The 18699-nt window shown below is 42.3% G+C and overlaps 1 protein-coding gene across 3 annotated transcripts in view; it reads right to left on the bottom strand.

The window, feature by feature from the left end:
* The window catches only part of MICU2 (mitochondrial calcium uptake 2), a 270378-nt gene that overhangs the window by 102553 nt on the left and 149126 nt on the right, over nucleotides 1-18699 (bottom strand). For 2 of the 3 annotated variants that reach the window (XM_075061669.1, XM_075061670.1), the window contains exon 2: nucleotides 4316-4463. In XM_075061669.1, the coding sequence (XP_074917770.1) occupies nucleotides 4316-4463 (148 nt within the window). Of the gene's footprint in view, nucleotides 1-4315; nucleotides 4464-5418; nucleotides 5527-18699 lie in introns of those variants that run through there. The other variant, XM_075061671.1, reaches the window with a different exon arrangement.

The raw sequence follows: 18699 nt of genomic DNA, 5'->3' as shown, positions 1-18699 counted from the left end.
GTAAGCTGACCTAAGTTATGATACTCCAGCTACACGAATAACATAGCTTAGGTCAGCTTACCGCTGTGACTTCACTGTGCTGCGACAATGGGATACACTCCCCCATGGACTTACCTTGCTCTTCTCGGGGACCTGGAATACTAGAGTTGACCGGAGAGCGCTCTGCCATTGATTTAGTGGGTCTTCACTAGACCCGCTAAATCGACACCCGCTACAAGGGTGTAGATCTCCCTGGTCATGAAGACAAGTCCTCAGTATCTCCCTCTCTTTTGGGAGTGGTAACTGCTGCCTGAGGGTTCTGTAAAAACAAGGGCAATCTCTTATCTACTAGGGATTGATCTGCTGAGCAGGGAGAAGACCTGCTCTCCTTCATGTTGCTGTATGAATGTACAGCAAAACTTAGCAGTCACTTCCTACTCAGCAGGATATGACGACCCAGCTCTCAGTCTAATTTTGCATGAGTATGTGTTACATCCTCTCTCATTCCACACCTCGACAGGGATCAGGAAACCAGACAGCTGAGATAGGAGGAGTGAGAGAGAGAAGAGGCTATAATCTGGGAGGAAAGGAGACAGATGAGGACAAAAGAATGAAGAAACACCAAATGGCAATGGGAGGAGTGGGCAGAAAAAGGGTAACAGGTAAGGAAAGGAACAGGAAGACATTTGGTGGGGAGAAAATAGTTAGGGCACCCAATGAGAGAAGTCCCATACTGCCAGGAACAGGGAGGTGGAACACTGCACAATACCCTTCACCAGAAAACAAGAAGGGATGATATCTCCTGAAGTTACTAGAAACAGGGAATGAGCATTTCATCTCTCCCCCTGCCCCAAACACACTAGAAGGGAGAGAAAACACACAAGTCTTCCAACAAGAAGAGAATAACTTCTATCTGATCCTTACAATTCTTCCTGCGAGTGGGTGCGCATGAATTGCCTCTTATAAAACACATCTCACCACCTTACTTATTTTTGCACAGCAGGGGAATGCTAACATTTTCGCAGTCTTAGCCTTTAGTATAGGACTGAAATCTGCACCAAAATCCAGTCTCAATTCCAGAGTTTACTACGTGATTTTACTCTACTACATTCTCTTTTGAAAGAATGCTTATTTTGTTAGGCATTTGATGGGGAGTGCTTGACAGCTGTGCTGTGGGATTTGCACTATTGGTTTCTGGGTAAAGTTTAAGATGTTGGCACATGCCTTATAAAGCCCTACACCTGAGAAATCATCTCTCTCCTTGTCCTTGTGGCATATTGCCATAGCTGCTTTTAGTCAAAGTTGGATTCCCCTCGTGATAAAAGACAGGGGGCCTACTAGCACAGTATTTTCAGTGAGGACCTCAGGAATTTGCTCCGCACCTTGATCCAGCATAGCCTAAACCTGACACACTGTAAAAGCCATGTTTATTTAGCAGGGTTCTTGGGGGAAGGATGAGGGTATGTTACTGGGGAAAGAGGCTTTTCTGGTGTGTTTCTATTTTTATTGTCTACTGGCTGAGGTAAACTTATCTCTTATTTAAGGCTGCCCAATGCCAGAATTAATGTATTTGTATATTAATACAGTATTAAGAAGAATGGATGGTTATTGTAAATCTTATTAATGCCAAAGTGCTTAGAGTTTTTATGTGGATGTTCTTTTTAAATGTTAAATCCAAACAAATAAATAAAATAATAAAGAGTTGCTCAACTACTATGATTTTAAACTTAGGATTTTAACAGTCATGTTCACGTGTAGAATCAAATATTGTAATTATATTTTTTTGCAGAAAGAGCACAAGTATCTTCTGTACAAACGAGAGACAGACTTCTTAAAATTAGCAGTGGATGGTTGGGTTTCCTCTTCAGAATCTTAAAACAGAGCCAAATGGGACTCTTGAAATATCATGTCTATATATTTTAGGGATTAATAGGATAGATTTTGTGATCAGAACAGAGTTTCCAAAACTAATACTGTCTGATTTTATGAAGTTTATCTTCTTGATATACTTTATATGATTTTGGAATATTTTGTAGATTGCCCTCCGTGGGACTAATTCTAAACAAACGGAACACAGTCCTGATTTTCTGTGATAAGTAGCTGAATATAAAAGAAATCCAAATTCTCAGTGGTAAACTGTGCTATCACTGTCTGAAATTATAAGTAAGAGCACCAAGCATTCTGCAACAATACAACATAAAAAGAAATAAATGCTTATAGTAGTAATGGAGATGTTGGCTGGAGTATCTACACTGATAATAGCAGGTAAATAAAAGAATTAATAATAGGTGCACAAGTACTAAAGTTTAGACCTATCTATGGATTATCTTCATCACCTTCCACTGTAGCCTGTATGCCATTAAGTAAATTGGAAATCAATAAAGTTGAAATACACATTCCTGGAGTTTAAAATACACTTTTTAAAACATTGGCTATTCATATCAGCAGTAAACACACTGGAAATTAATCTGGATACCTCTATAAAACATATCGTCCACATGCAACCTTGTTTGAAAAAAAACCAGCATTTATGCCACTGCTGCAGATGTAAACGATGAATATGTATGATGCTGGAAGCAACTGCTATTGCTAACACTGCAAAACACTTCCTATTATAATTTTGTTTTCACACAAAACTTTCTGAAATATGCACCTTCTGAGCAGAAATTTTCTATGCTTTTTGTCTTTTAGTGAATGTATTTTATTTGGAAGGTTTATGGAAAATCCCCTCAGCCATTCTAAGTTACTGTAAACTGTGGGGCAGGGTGAACAGCTTTCCCCACTGAAAAAAAATGTTAATCACACCTTTTTACAAAAAATGAAAACCAAGAGGCTACAGTAACCACTGCAGAAAGCTTTATAACTTGAAACAGTATCATCAGTTTTGCTTATTTTAAAAGAATGATTTTGATTTTAGAAAGTTAAGAGCATTTGAAAGTTGTGTGTTGGGCAGGTGGGGTATCTCTCTTTGGTTAAGTAAGAAGGTTAATAAAGTTAATTGCAACCCAAGGATGCATAACTTGTAAAGTGCATACTTACCAAAACTATTATGAGATGCATATCCTGCCCCATCTTGTCCCCTTGCTGTCCCTCCCATGTTGTGTTTTTGAACTGTCTATGCAAGTTTAAAGCAACTAAAACCAAAGCAGCTTAACCCAATTAGTGGAAGGCAACAAAGGAGCTGGGGGGCTAGTCAGGGGATTTAGGCTGCCTTAAGGATGTTTTTAAATGTATGCATTTATAAGCATATATACATGTGCAGTTATTAAAGGAAATACTAAGTAGACTGCAATATTAACAACTCTAGTCGTTCTTACCTGTTAAGTATTTTGGTTCTCCCAGGAGACTCCCTGACTTTGGATACCCTTCTCCTGGGCTCTTGGGCAGCTACCTGTATCTCTCATTTTTATGATCAGGGAGTAGCTTGCTCAGTCCCCTAAAGGAGCCTCATGCCATGGATTTATGGAAAGGCAAAAGGCTATGGAGAGAGCAGCCACACAGTAGGAAAAAGCCATGGACTAGGAGGAAGCAGGGATTATAGACTGGAGTGAATCACTGCAACTCAGCAAATGCAGCCAGGTGCAGCGCACTGGGTGCATTAGAGAGAAAGGGGGCAGTTCACTATGGAACACGAGACAGAGCATAACAGGGCCACAGTTAGTGAGGGGAAGACAGTGAAAAGGAAACTACCTCTGAAACTACAAGGGGGAGCTTTAAGGTGGATATTGTTAATCAGGCTGGGATTTGGCCATGACAGTCTGGAACCTTGGGTGAAGGAGGATAAAAGCTCACAAGATCTTTAATTCAGCCCAAGCACTTGACACACAGGATGTTGACTTCTCAGTGGATTATAGGATTTTAAAAGTGTTTTGTTTAACATGTAAAAAATTTGACCCATTCCACTGTATTTTTCACAAATAACAGTTCCCGCAGAAGAGAAGTCTAGGTGCAATAGGGACAACAAATTACCATCTTTAACTCCCACAACTTTCTTTTTGTGCAAAGAAAAAAAGTCACAGTATCAGTTATGGAGATAGCTGGGAGGAGATGCTCTGAATACTGGTGTATTTCTCTGTTGTTTAGATAAACAAGGAAATGAATATTGATCAAATATTCACATTACGGGTTTAAGTCATTTGCACAAAGACTCCAGATTTCTGGACCTTCAGTCTCAACAGGTATGCCAACTGGTCCCTGTTAAGAGTCTACAAGCATGTATTCTATTAATGTTGTTAGCGGGCCTTTGCTGATTTTCTTCAGCTAAGGATAGGAACTTCTTAAAGAGTACCCATCACACAAATCAGTAGTACAATTTACTGAGGAGAAATCAACTTACGGCCGACTTGATCAAACATTACTGAGAACAGGAAGTCTCTAGGTGTCATGTAATATTCTCCTTCATATTCCAAGGATGCAAACTTCAGAAAGCGCTGCTTTCGAATAGACAGTTTTTCTGCCATCTCCTCATTAGCGACATCTTCCTTCTAGAAACGGGAGGAAAAAACAATGAAACAAAAATATGATTAGGCTTTAGACCATTATCCTAATCAGAAGGCAGCCTACTATCCTCAGTATATTGAGGTCAAGTCACCACTGTAAGAGGGACTGGTTGTAATTAAGATAGTTATTCTAATTTAACCTTAAAAAGGGATAGGGTTTATGCACAGTTTAAAATGTTTTTTGAACCATTGTTAAAATTTGTTGTCTAGCTATGGAACAACTACCATGACATATTATATAGGAACAGTGATTTTTCCAGTTTAGGTGTGGGCTTGGGTTTTAGACAACAGAAGCAGAGGCAGTATTGTCCACATCTAAAATCATTCCCTCCCAATTCATGAGATTTTAAAAATAAATTGTGTTCTTTTTATTTGCCTTCTGGGTTTTGAGCCTTTAGGATTCATGTTTCCAAGCTCCTCTCCATAATCATGAGGTTGAAACTTACTATTTTTTGTAATCAGAGCTGAGATCCTAACAAAATCACCTGACTCCATGAACTGGGACTTTAAGAAAAACACCAAATTTAGAGAAACTTATGATAAAATCATAAGCTTCGGCAATACTGCAGAAACAGCAACAGAAAGTGATGTCAGGTGCAGAGAGAATCTGGATGGAGTGAAAACAAGAAATAGGCATAATATTTTACCATTTCAGAGAGAATAACTGAGCACTGGGAAAATATGAGTTTCTTAGAATGAATATGACATATGTATTTGACTCATGCTGCAGAACAATTCTCCAACACCCATGTCACTTTTTAGAAATTGTATACAAAGCCATTACACTTTAGTAACACTAACAACTATGAACAATGATGGAAAAACAAGGAAATCTAAATTAGACAAACTCAGAGTACCAAGACCCCATTTGTAAGCTATTATAAATAATTATAGTTATTATAGCTGAGTCCAAACTATATGAGATGCTGTAGGGACTTACAGGAAAATATAGTTCCTGCCCAAAAGGTTTTACAATCTGAAAATGCAAATAAATAAATGAAGGATAAATGAAAAGGATATATAAGCAAAACATAAGCAAAACACTAGAGCAGGGGTAGGCAACCTATGGTACGTGTGCCGAAGGCAGCATGCAAGCTGATTTTCAGCAGCACTCACACTGCCTGGGTCCTGGCCACCGGTCCGGGGGCCTCTGCACTTTAATTTAATTTTAAGTGAAGTTTCTTAAACATTTAAAAAACTTTATTTACTTTACATATAACAAGAGTTTAGTTTATATATTATAGACTTATAGAAAGAGACCTTCTAAAAACGTTAAAATGTATTACTGGCACACGAAATCTTAAATTAAAGTGAATAAATGAAGACTCGGCACACCACTTCTGAAAGGCTGCCGATCCCTGCACTAGAGCTAGCTGAAAAATCTTCCATGGAAGTTTTCTATTGGAAAAAGCTGGTATCTCAAAATCTAAATGTTTCAAGGAAACATGCCAATTTAAATGAAATTTGAGGTAAAAGTAAAAAAATCAAAATCAAAATGGAGTATTTTGTTTCTTCTTTCTTCTTTTCACTTATACTGACTTTTTGTTGAACTTTTTAATTCTATATTACGTTTAAATAAGCTTGTTTCAATGTTTCTGAATCAAAATATTTCAGATTTTGTCCCATGAAATATTTTGACTTTTTGTACCAGTTCATGAAGAACATTTTTTGAAATACTGGAATTTCCCATAGGATGGAAATTCCATTTTCTGACTTGCTATAGTGACGACTAGACCTATCTTGATAGGCACTGCAGCTACCCTCCGAACTGCATGACTTAAATCAAGCAGTTCCATTAAAGTGAAGTACATGGGTAAACGCTATGTTGGATGATATGTGCTTTTGTTTATATTATATTATTAGTTAATTTCACTTTTACCCCTGTACTATCATTGGGTTTCCCTTGCTTACTTGGGTCTTTCGAACAAGAATAAAGGAAATGAAACAAATTTTAAAATTAGGAAACCTGGCAGCAGAGGGACAGGTGTGGCACCTGAAGCCATTTTAAACTCATTTTTAAATTGATCAGATTTCAAGTAGAAAGTGTTCCTTTAACCTTTATCTTGTACATTAGAAGAAAGGTGGGTGTGGAAGATGCAAACAGCACTTTTGTTCTTCTACTAATCAGATTCACAGATTCTGAAAAATACTATTTTAAAACAACTCTAATGTAGTAAGTCTCAATTCCTTCTAATCACCTCTGTTTAAAAGTTCTGGGATTGGTTACTACAGGATTGTCTTTTTACAAGTTTCAACAAATGCCACTTCAGATATCAAGTGAATAATTCATATCTCTGAGCTGTTAAAATTCAGCATTCTTATTAGAATCATCTCATAATAACATCAACAGTTTGTGCCCTAAAGCAAACTTCAAAATAGATTGCTCTATAGTACTGTTTTAGTTGAAATTATGGAAAGATGTTTTTTTGCATAAACTTATTACGTGGTGCTTGTGGAAGAAGATTAAGAGTTAATCCTATTATACAACTGCCCATGCCAATTGGATTTTCAAGCTCCTAAAATACTAGAATACTTGTTTTAACAATGGCCAAAGCATGGCTTATTAGTGATATTAAAACTGTTGAACTTCAACAGTTGAAAATTTTAAATTTAAATAAAACAGCTGTAAATTTGTGTATCTACACACACACACACAAACACACAAGGAATAGAATTTATTACCATCAAAACTGTTAATACATATTATTACTGTAATTTCACTGGTTCAGTTTCTTGTCATGAATAACTTTTGTTTACAAAACTATTTTGGAAACAAATGTTTTTTTTTCCTTTTGGTAAGAAAAAAGCTGAAGACATTTATCAAAACACTAAGGAGTCAACATTTGCATAAATGAAATATATTGGTCTTGCCAACTTTTGCAATTTTATTGTCAGCCTTGCAACATTTTGTGTTTTTCTTAAACCCTCCACTCCTGGAGTCATGTCATCACATAAGAATCTCAAATTTCATTAAAGGAAAGTTTCTAGGCTTTATGGATATATGAAGTAAATCCTGAAAACGGGACATCCCAACGCCTGACGTAAGCGGCTACTACTGACATGCACTTGGTAAACATCCTCAGTGCTGTTGCAAGGCTGAACAGGAGGACCGCAAACTGGTAGTGGTCTGGTCCCACCATGAACTGTAGGAAGCATCTGTGACCTTGAAAGATGGCTATGTGGAAATAGGGTCCTTAAAGTCAAGGGTAGCATACCAGTCTCTCAGATTCAGGGAGGGAAGATTGATGTCAGGGAGACCATATGGAACTTCCATTTCTTTAGGTACTTGTTGAGGTCTCGCAAGTCCCTATCTGGCTTATGTGCATGCGCCATATGCCCGGAGTCAGAGCTTTTAAAAATAGTAGTGTGTGTTGGTCCATGTATGTGCCTTTGTACTGCCTTATAGTTTCAATGGAGGCAATAAGTGGCAGGGCAGACTGACCGTTCTTTCAGTTCTGTCTCAACCACAAATCAAACAGGTCTGCAGCAGAAGGGAAGGAGGGCGGGATTGGAATACTGATAGGGACCACATATCTTGAAGAACCTCCAGTTACAGGTAAGTAAACTCCTCCTCTTCTTCTTCGTGTGATGATCTCAATTATATTCCACTGAGGTGATCGACAAGCAGTGCCTCGTTAGGAGGAGGGTGCGATGAAGATGATGGAACTGTGGAGCAGAGGTCAGCTGCACTAAATGAGGCATCTATCTCAGAGTCTTACAAGAGGGCATAACAGGAGAAAAAGGCGTGTACCAAACTCCATGTGACCACCGTACATATGTCTGTGAGCAGCAGGTGGTGCAGCGCAGCTGTAGTAGATGCTTGCATTCGTGGAATGGGCTTGGACCCCAACAGGTGGAGACAGATCCAACAAACAATATCAGAACATAATGCACCTCAAAATGCACTTAGAAATCCTCTGAGTGGAAATGGTCTGGCCCTTAATTCTCTCCACTATAGCAACAAATAGTCTAGAAGACTTCCTGAATAGCTTTGTCCTTTGCACGTAGAAGGCAAGGGCCCTTCAGACATCGAGGGAGTGATGTCATTGTTCCTCTGCTGAGGCATGTGGCTTAGGGAAGAACTGTATGGGTTGGCTGAGGTCAAAACGGGAAACCACCTTCAGCAGAAACCTGGGATGTAAGCACAGGGAAACTTTGTCTTTATGGAACATGGTGAAAGGGGGATCCTGCCATCATGCCCCCCTCCCCCAGTTTGCCTACCCTCTTTGCAGAGGTGATGGCTATCAGGAAGGTGAACTTCATGGAGAGAAGAGAAAGGGAGCAGGAGGCCAGCGGTTCGAAGGGTAACTTCACCAGTGCCTTGAGGACAAGGTTGAAGGTTGGATGGAAGGCCCTGATCATACAAGGCCCTTCCAGAATCTGACAGTTAATGGGTGAGTGAAAACTGACTGCCCCTCCACAGGGTGGGAAAAGCACTAATGGCTGCTATGTGCACCTTGATGGAGCAGAGAGCGAGTCCTGACACTTTCAGGGACAGGAGGTAGTCCAAGAGGAGAAGGATGCTGACGGCCTCAGGAGCCACACTCTTCTGTTGGGCCCAGAAGGTGAAATGTTTCCTCTTGACCTGGTAGGACCACCTTGTGGATTCTTTTCCTGCTACTTGAGGGGATGTCTCATACTGCCAGTGAATACTTCTGTGCTAGTGAAGATGCCCATCCAAAAATCAGACTCTCAGGTGAAGCGTCTGCAGATAGGGGTGTCTGATCTTGCCATTGTGCTGAGTAAGCAGTTCCAGAAAAGTCAGTAGTCTGAGGGTACGTCTATACTACGGGATTATTCCAATTTTACATAAACCGGTTTTGTAAAACAGATTGTATAAAGTCGAGTGCATGCAGCCCCACTAAGCACATTAATTTGACAGTGTGCATCTATGGTCTGAGGCTAGCGTCGATTTCCGGAGCGTTGCACTGTGGGTAGCTATTCTGTAGCTATCCCATAGTTCCCACAGTCTCCCCCGACCCTTGGAATTCTGGGTTGAGGTCCCAGTGCCTGATGGGGCAAAAATCATTGTCGTGGGTGGTTCTGGGTAAATGTCATCACTCATTCCTTCCTCCGGGAAAACAATGGCAGACAAACATTTCGCGCCCTTTTCCCCTGGATTGCCCTGGCAGACGCCATGGCACGGCAACCATGGAGCCCGTTCAGCTTTTTTTTTTTTTTTTTTATTTATTTTGTGGTGTCTAGCCATTGATTATACTGGAATGACCGCGACAGAGTCCAGCATTACTGCAGCGCTACAAGTGAGATTTCGTTGTGCTTTTGCTTATAGATTGGCAGGTAAGATGACGATTATCTTCGTTTTCTTACTTGTCTGCTTCATGGGGTTGGCCCCGTGGTGCTTGGCAGTCGGCCGGGTTTGCGCAATAGCACATACACTGGGAATGTCCCCGAGCTCTAATCCTTCTTTTATGGTTCTAAGAAAATCTAACGACAGATACAGTCCATGGCTCTTGGTGATTATGGCAGTGTAACTTAGTGAAGAACCAGTATACATAGCACCAGGCAGCTCCGAGTGTTGTCTAGAAGTTCTCCCACAGTAATGACATGAGGTGGGTAGGCTACGATCGCCAGTTCATGGAGGTGTGCCACTCGTCTGCAACCAACCCCCAAACTGTTCCCTGTGGTTCCAACCATTTGCTTTCCTCGCTTCCCCACACTCCTGGTACTCTCTTGCGCAGTGTTCTCCTCCGTCCCCCATTTAGCCCTGTCATTTGAAGTTTATAAAGATTGGCAGGAATAAGAAACTGACTTTTTGTTTAGGTGAGACACTAAAATGGGGATGGCAGTTGATCTCCAGTGCGCTGATCTTGGTACGAGTCAAAAGCAGACAGATTAAGCGGAAGTGCGGGGGTAGAGGAGTCCGTCATTTCCTCGCGCCTTATGCCTATTCATGATATCCAGGCCAGTCGAATCTTGTTCTTTTATACACTCAATGGGAGAGAAAGGAGTGGGGTGATTGGAGACTCAGCGCCCCCAGTTGCGCTACTGATTTGCGACGGTACAGCCTTTCTTCTTCCCACTCTTGCCCTAGGAGAAATGACCAGAATCATTCTATTTTACGCCAGGGCGCCCCGGCCAGCCCACCTGAGGCCAGCCGGAGCAACTCAGGGCTATGCGAATAGGACGGCGTAGCCACGAAGTACTTATTCAATCAAGGTCTAGGACCAGAGTGAGAGAGAGGCAAATGAGTCGTGCATATTGTGTGTCTTCATGCTGCAGCATCGCGTTTACCGCACCATTCTCAGTAGACATAGGGTGACATTCAAGAAGTCAAAGAAACAATTTTTTCCTTTTCTTTCTGTGGCGGAGGGAGTAAATTGTCGAACCTATACCTGAACAGCTATACCATATCCCCCATCTGTGGGATCTGACACGAGCTGCTTGTGCTCATGAACTCAAGGTCTGTTTTGAACATTACAGGCAATTTTGAGAGCTTGCTGAGCCAAGAAATTAGTAAATGTGTGTGATAATATTCAGAGAGTTGTGGGACAATGTGGTATTATGCTCGTGCTGAAGTGTGCCTTTCAAAGTAACTGCTTCCCTACTTTCTTAGTTTCACATTTATTCTTGGCTTTTAGTTTGACGTGTTGGTGATTCCAAGCTCCGCAGGCGCACTTGTGTAGTCCTGGAGATTATTATATTCAAACGCTTTCTCCGGTTTTTACGAGTTATTTCGCTCGTACGGACTTTTGACTAGAACAGATTTGTTTCCCCTGGGCAATACACGCGTAATCAGATTCAGTATCTCGTGCCTGTAAACGGAATAATAATGCCTTAGCTAGATCTTCTTGTTTTCTTGGACCGCTCCGCTCCACCTATGCTGATCGCGTGCGCATTTCCATTTGCTGAGGTATATGTTCAGGATTCACAACTGCTTCAACGGTACCATTCTCGCCAGTTTCCACTTTCTCATAGTATACGTCGCGACCCACTGCTATCGAAGAGTATTGTTCACATTTTGATGTCCTCATGATGCCTTTTAGGCTCAGTCAGTTGTGCTGCACTGTTTTGCGATCTTACCCTCTTCTCTTATGTGGCCCGATACGTCGATTTGCGGCCACACTAACCCTAATCCGATATGGTAATATGGATTTTAGCGCTACTCCTCTCGTTGGGGAGGAGTACAGAAACCAATTTAAAGAGCCCTTTATGTCGATATAAAGGGCCTCGTAGTGTAGACGGGTACAGCGTTAAATCGGTTTAACGCTGCTAAAATCGGTTTAAACGCGTAGTGTAGACCAGGCCTGAGTGGTGGATACCTTGATACGTGAAGAAGAGGTGGAAAACAGAACTGCAAAGGCCAGAACGTGATGATCAGAATGACCGTCACCTCCACCCAGCAAATCTTGTGGAGAATATGGGGCAGGAGTGGGTAGGAGAGGGAAGGCATAATTGATTCAGCCCAACCAGTCAAGGATCAGAGTGTCGCGTTAGGAGTGGGCTCCAAGTCTGCTCCTGGAATAGTACAGGATGCATCTGGCATTGGTGTGGGAGGCAAAGAGATCCCTGGTCTGAGTACCCCAGCGGTCAAAAATATCCACAATCATTGAGTCATGGAGCTCCCACTCATGGTCAGTCACAAAGTTCCTGCTGAGAGTATCTGCAGTCATATTCTGAGTCCCTGGGAGATAACTGCTGACAACAGAATACTGTATAGGATGCACCATTTCCACACAAAGTGCTGGCAATTTCGGGTATCCCTTGCTTGAATAGTAAATGGTAGTGGTGTTATCCAACATGATAAGAATATGGCGGGAGTGGCTGGGTGGGAGGAATGTGCAACATGCTCTCCTTACTGCCTGAAGTTCTAGGATATTAATGTGCATCCTGGATTCCCAAGCAGTCCAAGCCCTGTGTGTCATGTGGGAGCCCCATCCATCTAGAGATGCATCTGTAATGATCATTATATTAGGGAGAATGTAAGGAAAGAAATCCCAGAGCAAACCTGATTCAGGTTTGTCCACCACCACAGGGAGAAGAGGACCTCGTTGGGAAGAGTCAGAATGATGTTCATGCAATGGAGTGTGGGAGAATGGACGTTCTGTAAACACAGTTGTAGATAGCAGAAATGAAGATGAGCATGCCGCCATGGGGCCAAGGAGGGAAAGGCAAGTTCTGGCCGGAACAGAAAGGTTGGAAGTCATTGAAGCAATTAGTTCCAGCAGGATCTGGAACCTGTCCTCTGGTACGTAGGCATGCGCAGAGACTGCATCAATGTGTGCTATGATGAATTTCAGGGACTGAATTGGGTCCAAAGTCAATTTTTTGATGTTCACACTGACCCCCACGGAGGAGAGGAATAGAAGGGGTCAGATTTTTCTGGATGTGATAGCGGATGGATTTCTTCATCAAGTAGTTGAAGTACCTACGAGAGGGGGGAAGTTGCATTTATATACCTTTGAGTGAGTATGTTATAATAGCTGAGCAGCTGAAGACCTTATTATAGCAAGGACAGTGTGGTAGGCGTGCAACATCTACCTTTCTCGTCTCATCGCGCAGTTGATCATGAGCTCATCGAACTCAAATGATTGCGGAAGCATTAATGACGAGTAGATACTTCGCGCCTGATAGGCGTATCCTGACCCTCTGTCGGGAAGGCAAACTACCATAAAGCCCTTAGATAAGAGTTATAATCTTGACGAAATAGAGGGAGGATGGAAATGAACCAGAGATGTGGGTATCTAAGATGGGAGGGATAGGCCTGTAAAATGGAACTTAGAGTTGGAGGACTGACGGACTGTTCCGGAGCCTGGGCCTCCGACCAAGGAACACAAGGGAGAGAAAAACACGGGTGAATACGGTCGGGAATAATAATTACATGTTTCTATAAGGATGTGTGCACTACCTGTCCTAGTCTAGGTCCCCACTAGCATTGTGAGGCCTCGCAGCGCAATGCCCCCTCAGATCAGTGATAGGTATCACTAATGCAGTATGTGCTACCATCGGGATGGAAGTACACACGAGTGGGCTGGGTGTTGCACTATGCATAGGATATTAAGGACTTTATCTAAGATCCCTGCGCGAGTCAGTCCTACTGTTTCTAAGTATATCTTGATGTGTGTATGGTATCAGAAACGTCAGACGCATGGGTGCATAAAGACGTATCCCTGGGTGGCACTATGAACTGAGGGATGATAAAGAGCCACTCACCGCAAGAGCTTAAAGATCTACATCAAATAAATATTACGATAGTACAAAGAATACTATTAAGAACGAAGAAGTGGGGCAAGTGGTTCTCTCCATTTACAGATACGGCAGAACTGGTGTAATAGCCACACATGCGAATTTGTGATGAAATGGAGGTAGATCAAGGCTACATAACACCCAATATTGACATGCAGCAGTAAATTATTCTAAATAAGTGACTATGCACGATCTCAGATGGCTAGGTATTAATAACGCCAACTAGTGGGAGTGGAGCTCTTGATATCTCAATTCTATGGAGTGTGATGATTAAAGCTTGCGGCGAAATGTGCTCACTGGAGGCCTGATACCCTCTCCGCATCTGAGTGATAGATGCCAAAGAATTGAATAGCAAAGGTTAAACTGAGATCGCAGAAATCGGAGGGCTCTACAAATCTCCATCTGAGTGATATTAAAGTGAACTGGAGCGCGAGTGAAAATTGCGTAGGCCATTTGAGCGAGAATGATTTGAATAAGCAAGTGCGGACAACTCGGTGGTGAGAAAAGATTGATACGCACTAACTGGAGAAATTGCTAACTAGTAATTCAGGTATTTTTATAAGGAAGAGAAGTGAAGTGATCCGGATGTATAGGATTCCTGTATGTAGCTTGATCGTATACTGTTAGTATGTAGTAGGTCTATGAGGAAAAAGAATTTAGGAGGATAAGGTGGTTACAGGTGTACGATTAAGGAGTCAATGCGTGAATTGGGACGAAAATTGGAAGCATTTGAAAATTATATATAAAGAGTCGATTCGTGCCAAACAACTCTATCTCCTGTCTTGAGAAGGTGAGGATTTACTCTGACAAAAGTGAGAATGCGACCATAGAGATTAATTTACCTTGATGTTCTAGGTAAGGTGAGTTTGACATGGTTGGCCGCAGTTGAGGGAGATGTTAGTGGAAATTTGGAAGTAAGAGTGGGGGAATTTGATATGAACGGTGTAGGATTGATAGGTAAGCGGTTGAAAGGGGGAACTCCGCGGCGTACTGCATAGGTGAACTGTTCGGGCTGGAAGGAGGTTACTGAGTGCGGGGCGTCCCTCAAGGGAATTTTTGGGACAACCTCTCTTGATCTTATTTAACCTTTTTATACTGACTATCTGGCCCACAATTAAAGACTTATCGGGAAAATGTGCTAATAAAGGTTTGCAGGAACTCGAAAAAAGACTGTGGGGGTATTGCTAATCCTCTAGAAGAACCGGGGACATTATCAGTGAAGATCTGGACCACTTGTTAAACTGGAGTAATAGTGTAATAGATGAAGCTATCATAGTGAAATGTGCGGAAGTTCATGCACAAAGTAGATACTACGCAGACAAGAATGCTGATTATTGATATTTATTCTATAAGAACTATTTAGATTAATATTGTGGGTGAGCACCTGAAGTGCGACTGAAATCGCAAGCGAGGGGAGAAGTACGACCGTCTGTAGAGGCTATCTGCTGTGATGAGAGGAGTGCTCTCGTGTGAACTCTGAAAGCCTGTCAGCGCTCAATATCGTCATCAGCCTTGTGTGTGTATAAATTCAAGCTATTCAGTCTCGGCCGAATTATTCGGACAGCTGACAATCACGGATTCGTGTGGATTCACGGACAGTACCAATAAGCGAGGTGTTTCAGAGATTTCTGCAGGAAATCTTCGTTCCCGTATGCTCATCCTCTAGTAACGCGCTGCTAGCGTGAACATGAAGCCCGCCCCTGGAATTATTGTGTGTTGCAGTTCTGTAGTCCATGTTTAAGAGTAGGGATGAATATCAAACTGGAACGGTATCCTGACGGATAACATCCCGTACTAGTGACTGATCGATGATATTGGTGATACCTGCCTTATGTAATGGAGTATCTCAAAAGCAGTCTGGGGGCTTGTTAGCCTGGCAAGACGCAGGTGTCGTTCCGTGAGGCGTGAGTGCTGTTGCTCTCTAAACTAATATACTCAGTGAATGACGTTAGGAGGGTAGGAATAATGTCAGTTTGATGACTAATGCTTAAGCACAAGACAGTGTATGGGTGTGAATAATGAGTTTACTTGTACGATGTCTTAGATGCGGTTGAAATTATGACGTAGTTTCAACAATGGGGGATGAAGGTCGTGGGCAGCAGCCTTCGGGGGAAGTTATGTTGGGGCAAAGACTTATCTGGTTAGAGACTAGGTTTTGGATAAGTTTGGAGTGTGACCGATTATGTATTGACTGGGATGTTTAATTTTGGGGCAACTTGATCTTGGAGTATATCCAGCACGATAGAGTTGTCAGTATGCCGTGCTGTGAGAGGGGATGTTGGATTGATTGAAAGGAACTGGTTTATGTCAGAGATTCTTCTTGGACAGGTGCTGCTCGCTGTGTAGTCTTTGCCCATCAATGCTTCAGGGTTTAGCTGATCCGCATATTGGGTGGTCGTGGAAGGAATTTATCCTCCAGGCGGGATGGCAGAGCTCCTAGGAGTTTTTCGCCTTTCTCTTCTCACGTGGGCATGGGTCGCTTAGTGCACTTGGGGATTTCTCTGCCAAGCTGAGGTCTGTCAAATCCACCAATTTGTGAGATTTCAATAACTCAGTCATGAGTGTTAGGGATTGTTATAAAAGGTGTATTGGGTGGTGCTTCTGGAGCTGCTTTTGTTGCAGGAGGTCAGTCTTAGATGATCATATTGTCCCTTCGACTATGCATCTATGAGGTCCTAAGCAGCGTGCGGATGCTTGACTACTTCAGCGTCTCGTCTGACGACTGCCATTGCAAGTAGACAATTGTTGAGATAAGGGGAAGACGAGGCTCCTTTGACGCTGGGGTTGGTGCTGCCATCCATAGTGCAGAAAACCTTAGTGTGCAGATGTTAGGAAGCAGTGAGTACCGAAAGACAGGGTGTAACTTTTGTATTGTATAGTTTTGAGTGGTGCTCATCGTTCAAAATCTCCAGAGAATAGTCTGTGGGTTTGGGTGAGATAGCTATTTGAAAGTTAAACATCTTGCTTCTACTGAGAGCCGGTAAAATACAGCTCTTTCTAGTGGAGCGTATGGATGGCTTGCAAGCTTTGGACCATATGAAATTTTGGGCTTGTGTACAAAGCGGTTGAGATGACTGTGATCTAGGATTGGTCTCCATCCTCCTTTTTTTCTTGGGTACCAGGAAGTAGATGGAGTTGAACCCTGTGCCCTGAAAGGTCATGGGAATGGACTCTATTGCCCCTCCCTGCAGGAGGCAGTCCACCTCTAGGGCAAATATACTGTTGCGAGAGTGGTCCCTGAGGTGTGATTGAGAAGGGTGGATGTGGATGAGGTAGTGTTGTGAACTTGATTGGATAGCCATGTCGGATGACATCCAGGACCCACTCGTCCATTGTTATCACACTTCATGCTAGCAGAAAGAGCCCTAGATGGCCCCTGAAGGGGGTGGGTGGTTGATAAGAGTGATGGAGTGCAAAGGGGCTGCAGCTCTTTAGAGGCACTCAGAAATATCACTTATGTGAACACTGAGTGAGCTTTGCAGAGGACTGTGCTAATGGACCAGGAAAACCAGGCAGCTGAGTTTTTTTGATGCTTTTGGGGAGGCTCATAAGGTCACTAGTGGAAAAACAGAGTCACTGTGCAGGATGTGGATGATAAAACTTTTGCTTGGGCACTGATGTATAAATACCCAGAGATCACAGAGTGACTCTAGATTCTTTGAGCGAGTGCAGGGAATCATCAGTTTTCTGACTGAAGAGGTAAGATTCATCGAAGGGGAGGTCCTCAATTGTGTTCTGCACCTCCCTATGGAAACCAGAGGAATGGAATCAGGATTTCCTCCTCATGATGATCCCAGTCACCATAGTACAGGAAGATGTGTCTGCTGGATCTACTGCAGCCTGGAACATCATCCTGACAACCAATTTACCTTCCTCCAGAATAGCCTGGAAGCGAGCAGGGTACTGTTGAGGCAACTTGTCTGCAAAGTCTGCTAACTGGCGGATAATTCAAAAAGTCATATTTAGCTAGCAATGACAGGTAGTTAGAGATGAGGAACTGAAGGCTGACTGAAAAAAAGACCTTGCGACCTAGAAGGTTTAACCCAGGGATCAACCACCTTTGGCACGCAGCCTCTTGGTGAGCCGGGCCGGTTTGTTTACCGGCAACGTCTGCAAGTTCAGCTGATTGCAACAACTGAATAAACTGGCCCGGCCCGCCAAGGGGCTTACCTTGGCAGGCCGCATGTCAAAGGTTGCCAATCCTTGGTCTAACTTCTTACCTTCCTTGTTGGTTGGACCGGAATGCTTTTGAGGCTGCAACAGATAAAGCTGGAATAAGCTACAAGTTTAAGTAAAAACAGCCTCTAGTTTTAAGACATTGTCTCACCTTAAGCCTTTTTGGGACTGGACACTCTTGTCTGTTATTTTAGACACAGCATCTGGCATCCTATCATTTGCACTATACTGTTTATGACTTATTTACTTGGTATTCAGGAAAGGAATACAGCATAGCTGTAATTTTAAATAAACAAACAGCATAGCATCACCCTAGCACTACACCATCTAGCATTCATTAGGAGTTCAGGTCTTGCTATAGAGTTTAATTTCACAACCTTCTGATCAGAGGCTAGAAAATTTGTGACTGAGCCAGAACACCACAAAAAATAGAGTAATATGACTTTCCAGACCTGAGCCTGTTCTCTTACAGTTTGAAAAAATAATCATTCAGAAGAACAGCCATCACCACTGCACTTTTAGCTAAATTTAAAAGATGTCTTTCTCGGTTCAGTGGACTTATAAATACCCAAATGCTAATTTAAGCATACAGATTTAACAGTGGGGAGTGGTAGTGGTGGATCGACAGTAGGATGTTGTAACAGAATTACATACAAATTCTGCTCTCAGTTGAAGACAATGGTTTCTCTGGATTTAGACCAATAGCATCCAGCCATATGCCAGTTTATCAATTTTCTTTCATTACAAAATAGAATAATTTAAAAAAAAAAGTTTTCACTGATTCCACAGTATTTTTGTTTGTTAGCTATATGTAGAAGTGCTGGAACCTACATTTTTTTCA

Source organism: Chelonoidis abingdonii, chromosome 1 (assembly GCF_003597395.2).
Source record: "Chelonoidis abingdonii isolate Lonesome George chromosome 1, CheloAbing_2.0, whole genome shotgun sequence".
Lineage (NCBI taxonomy): Eukaryota > Metazoa > Chordata > Testudines > Testudinidae > Chelonoidis > Chelonoidis abingdonii.
The sequence above is the reverse complement of the archived record's forward strand: the minus strand, read 5'-3'. Positions and strand labels throughout refer to the sequence as shown.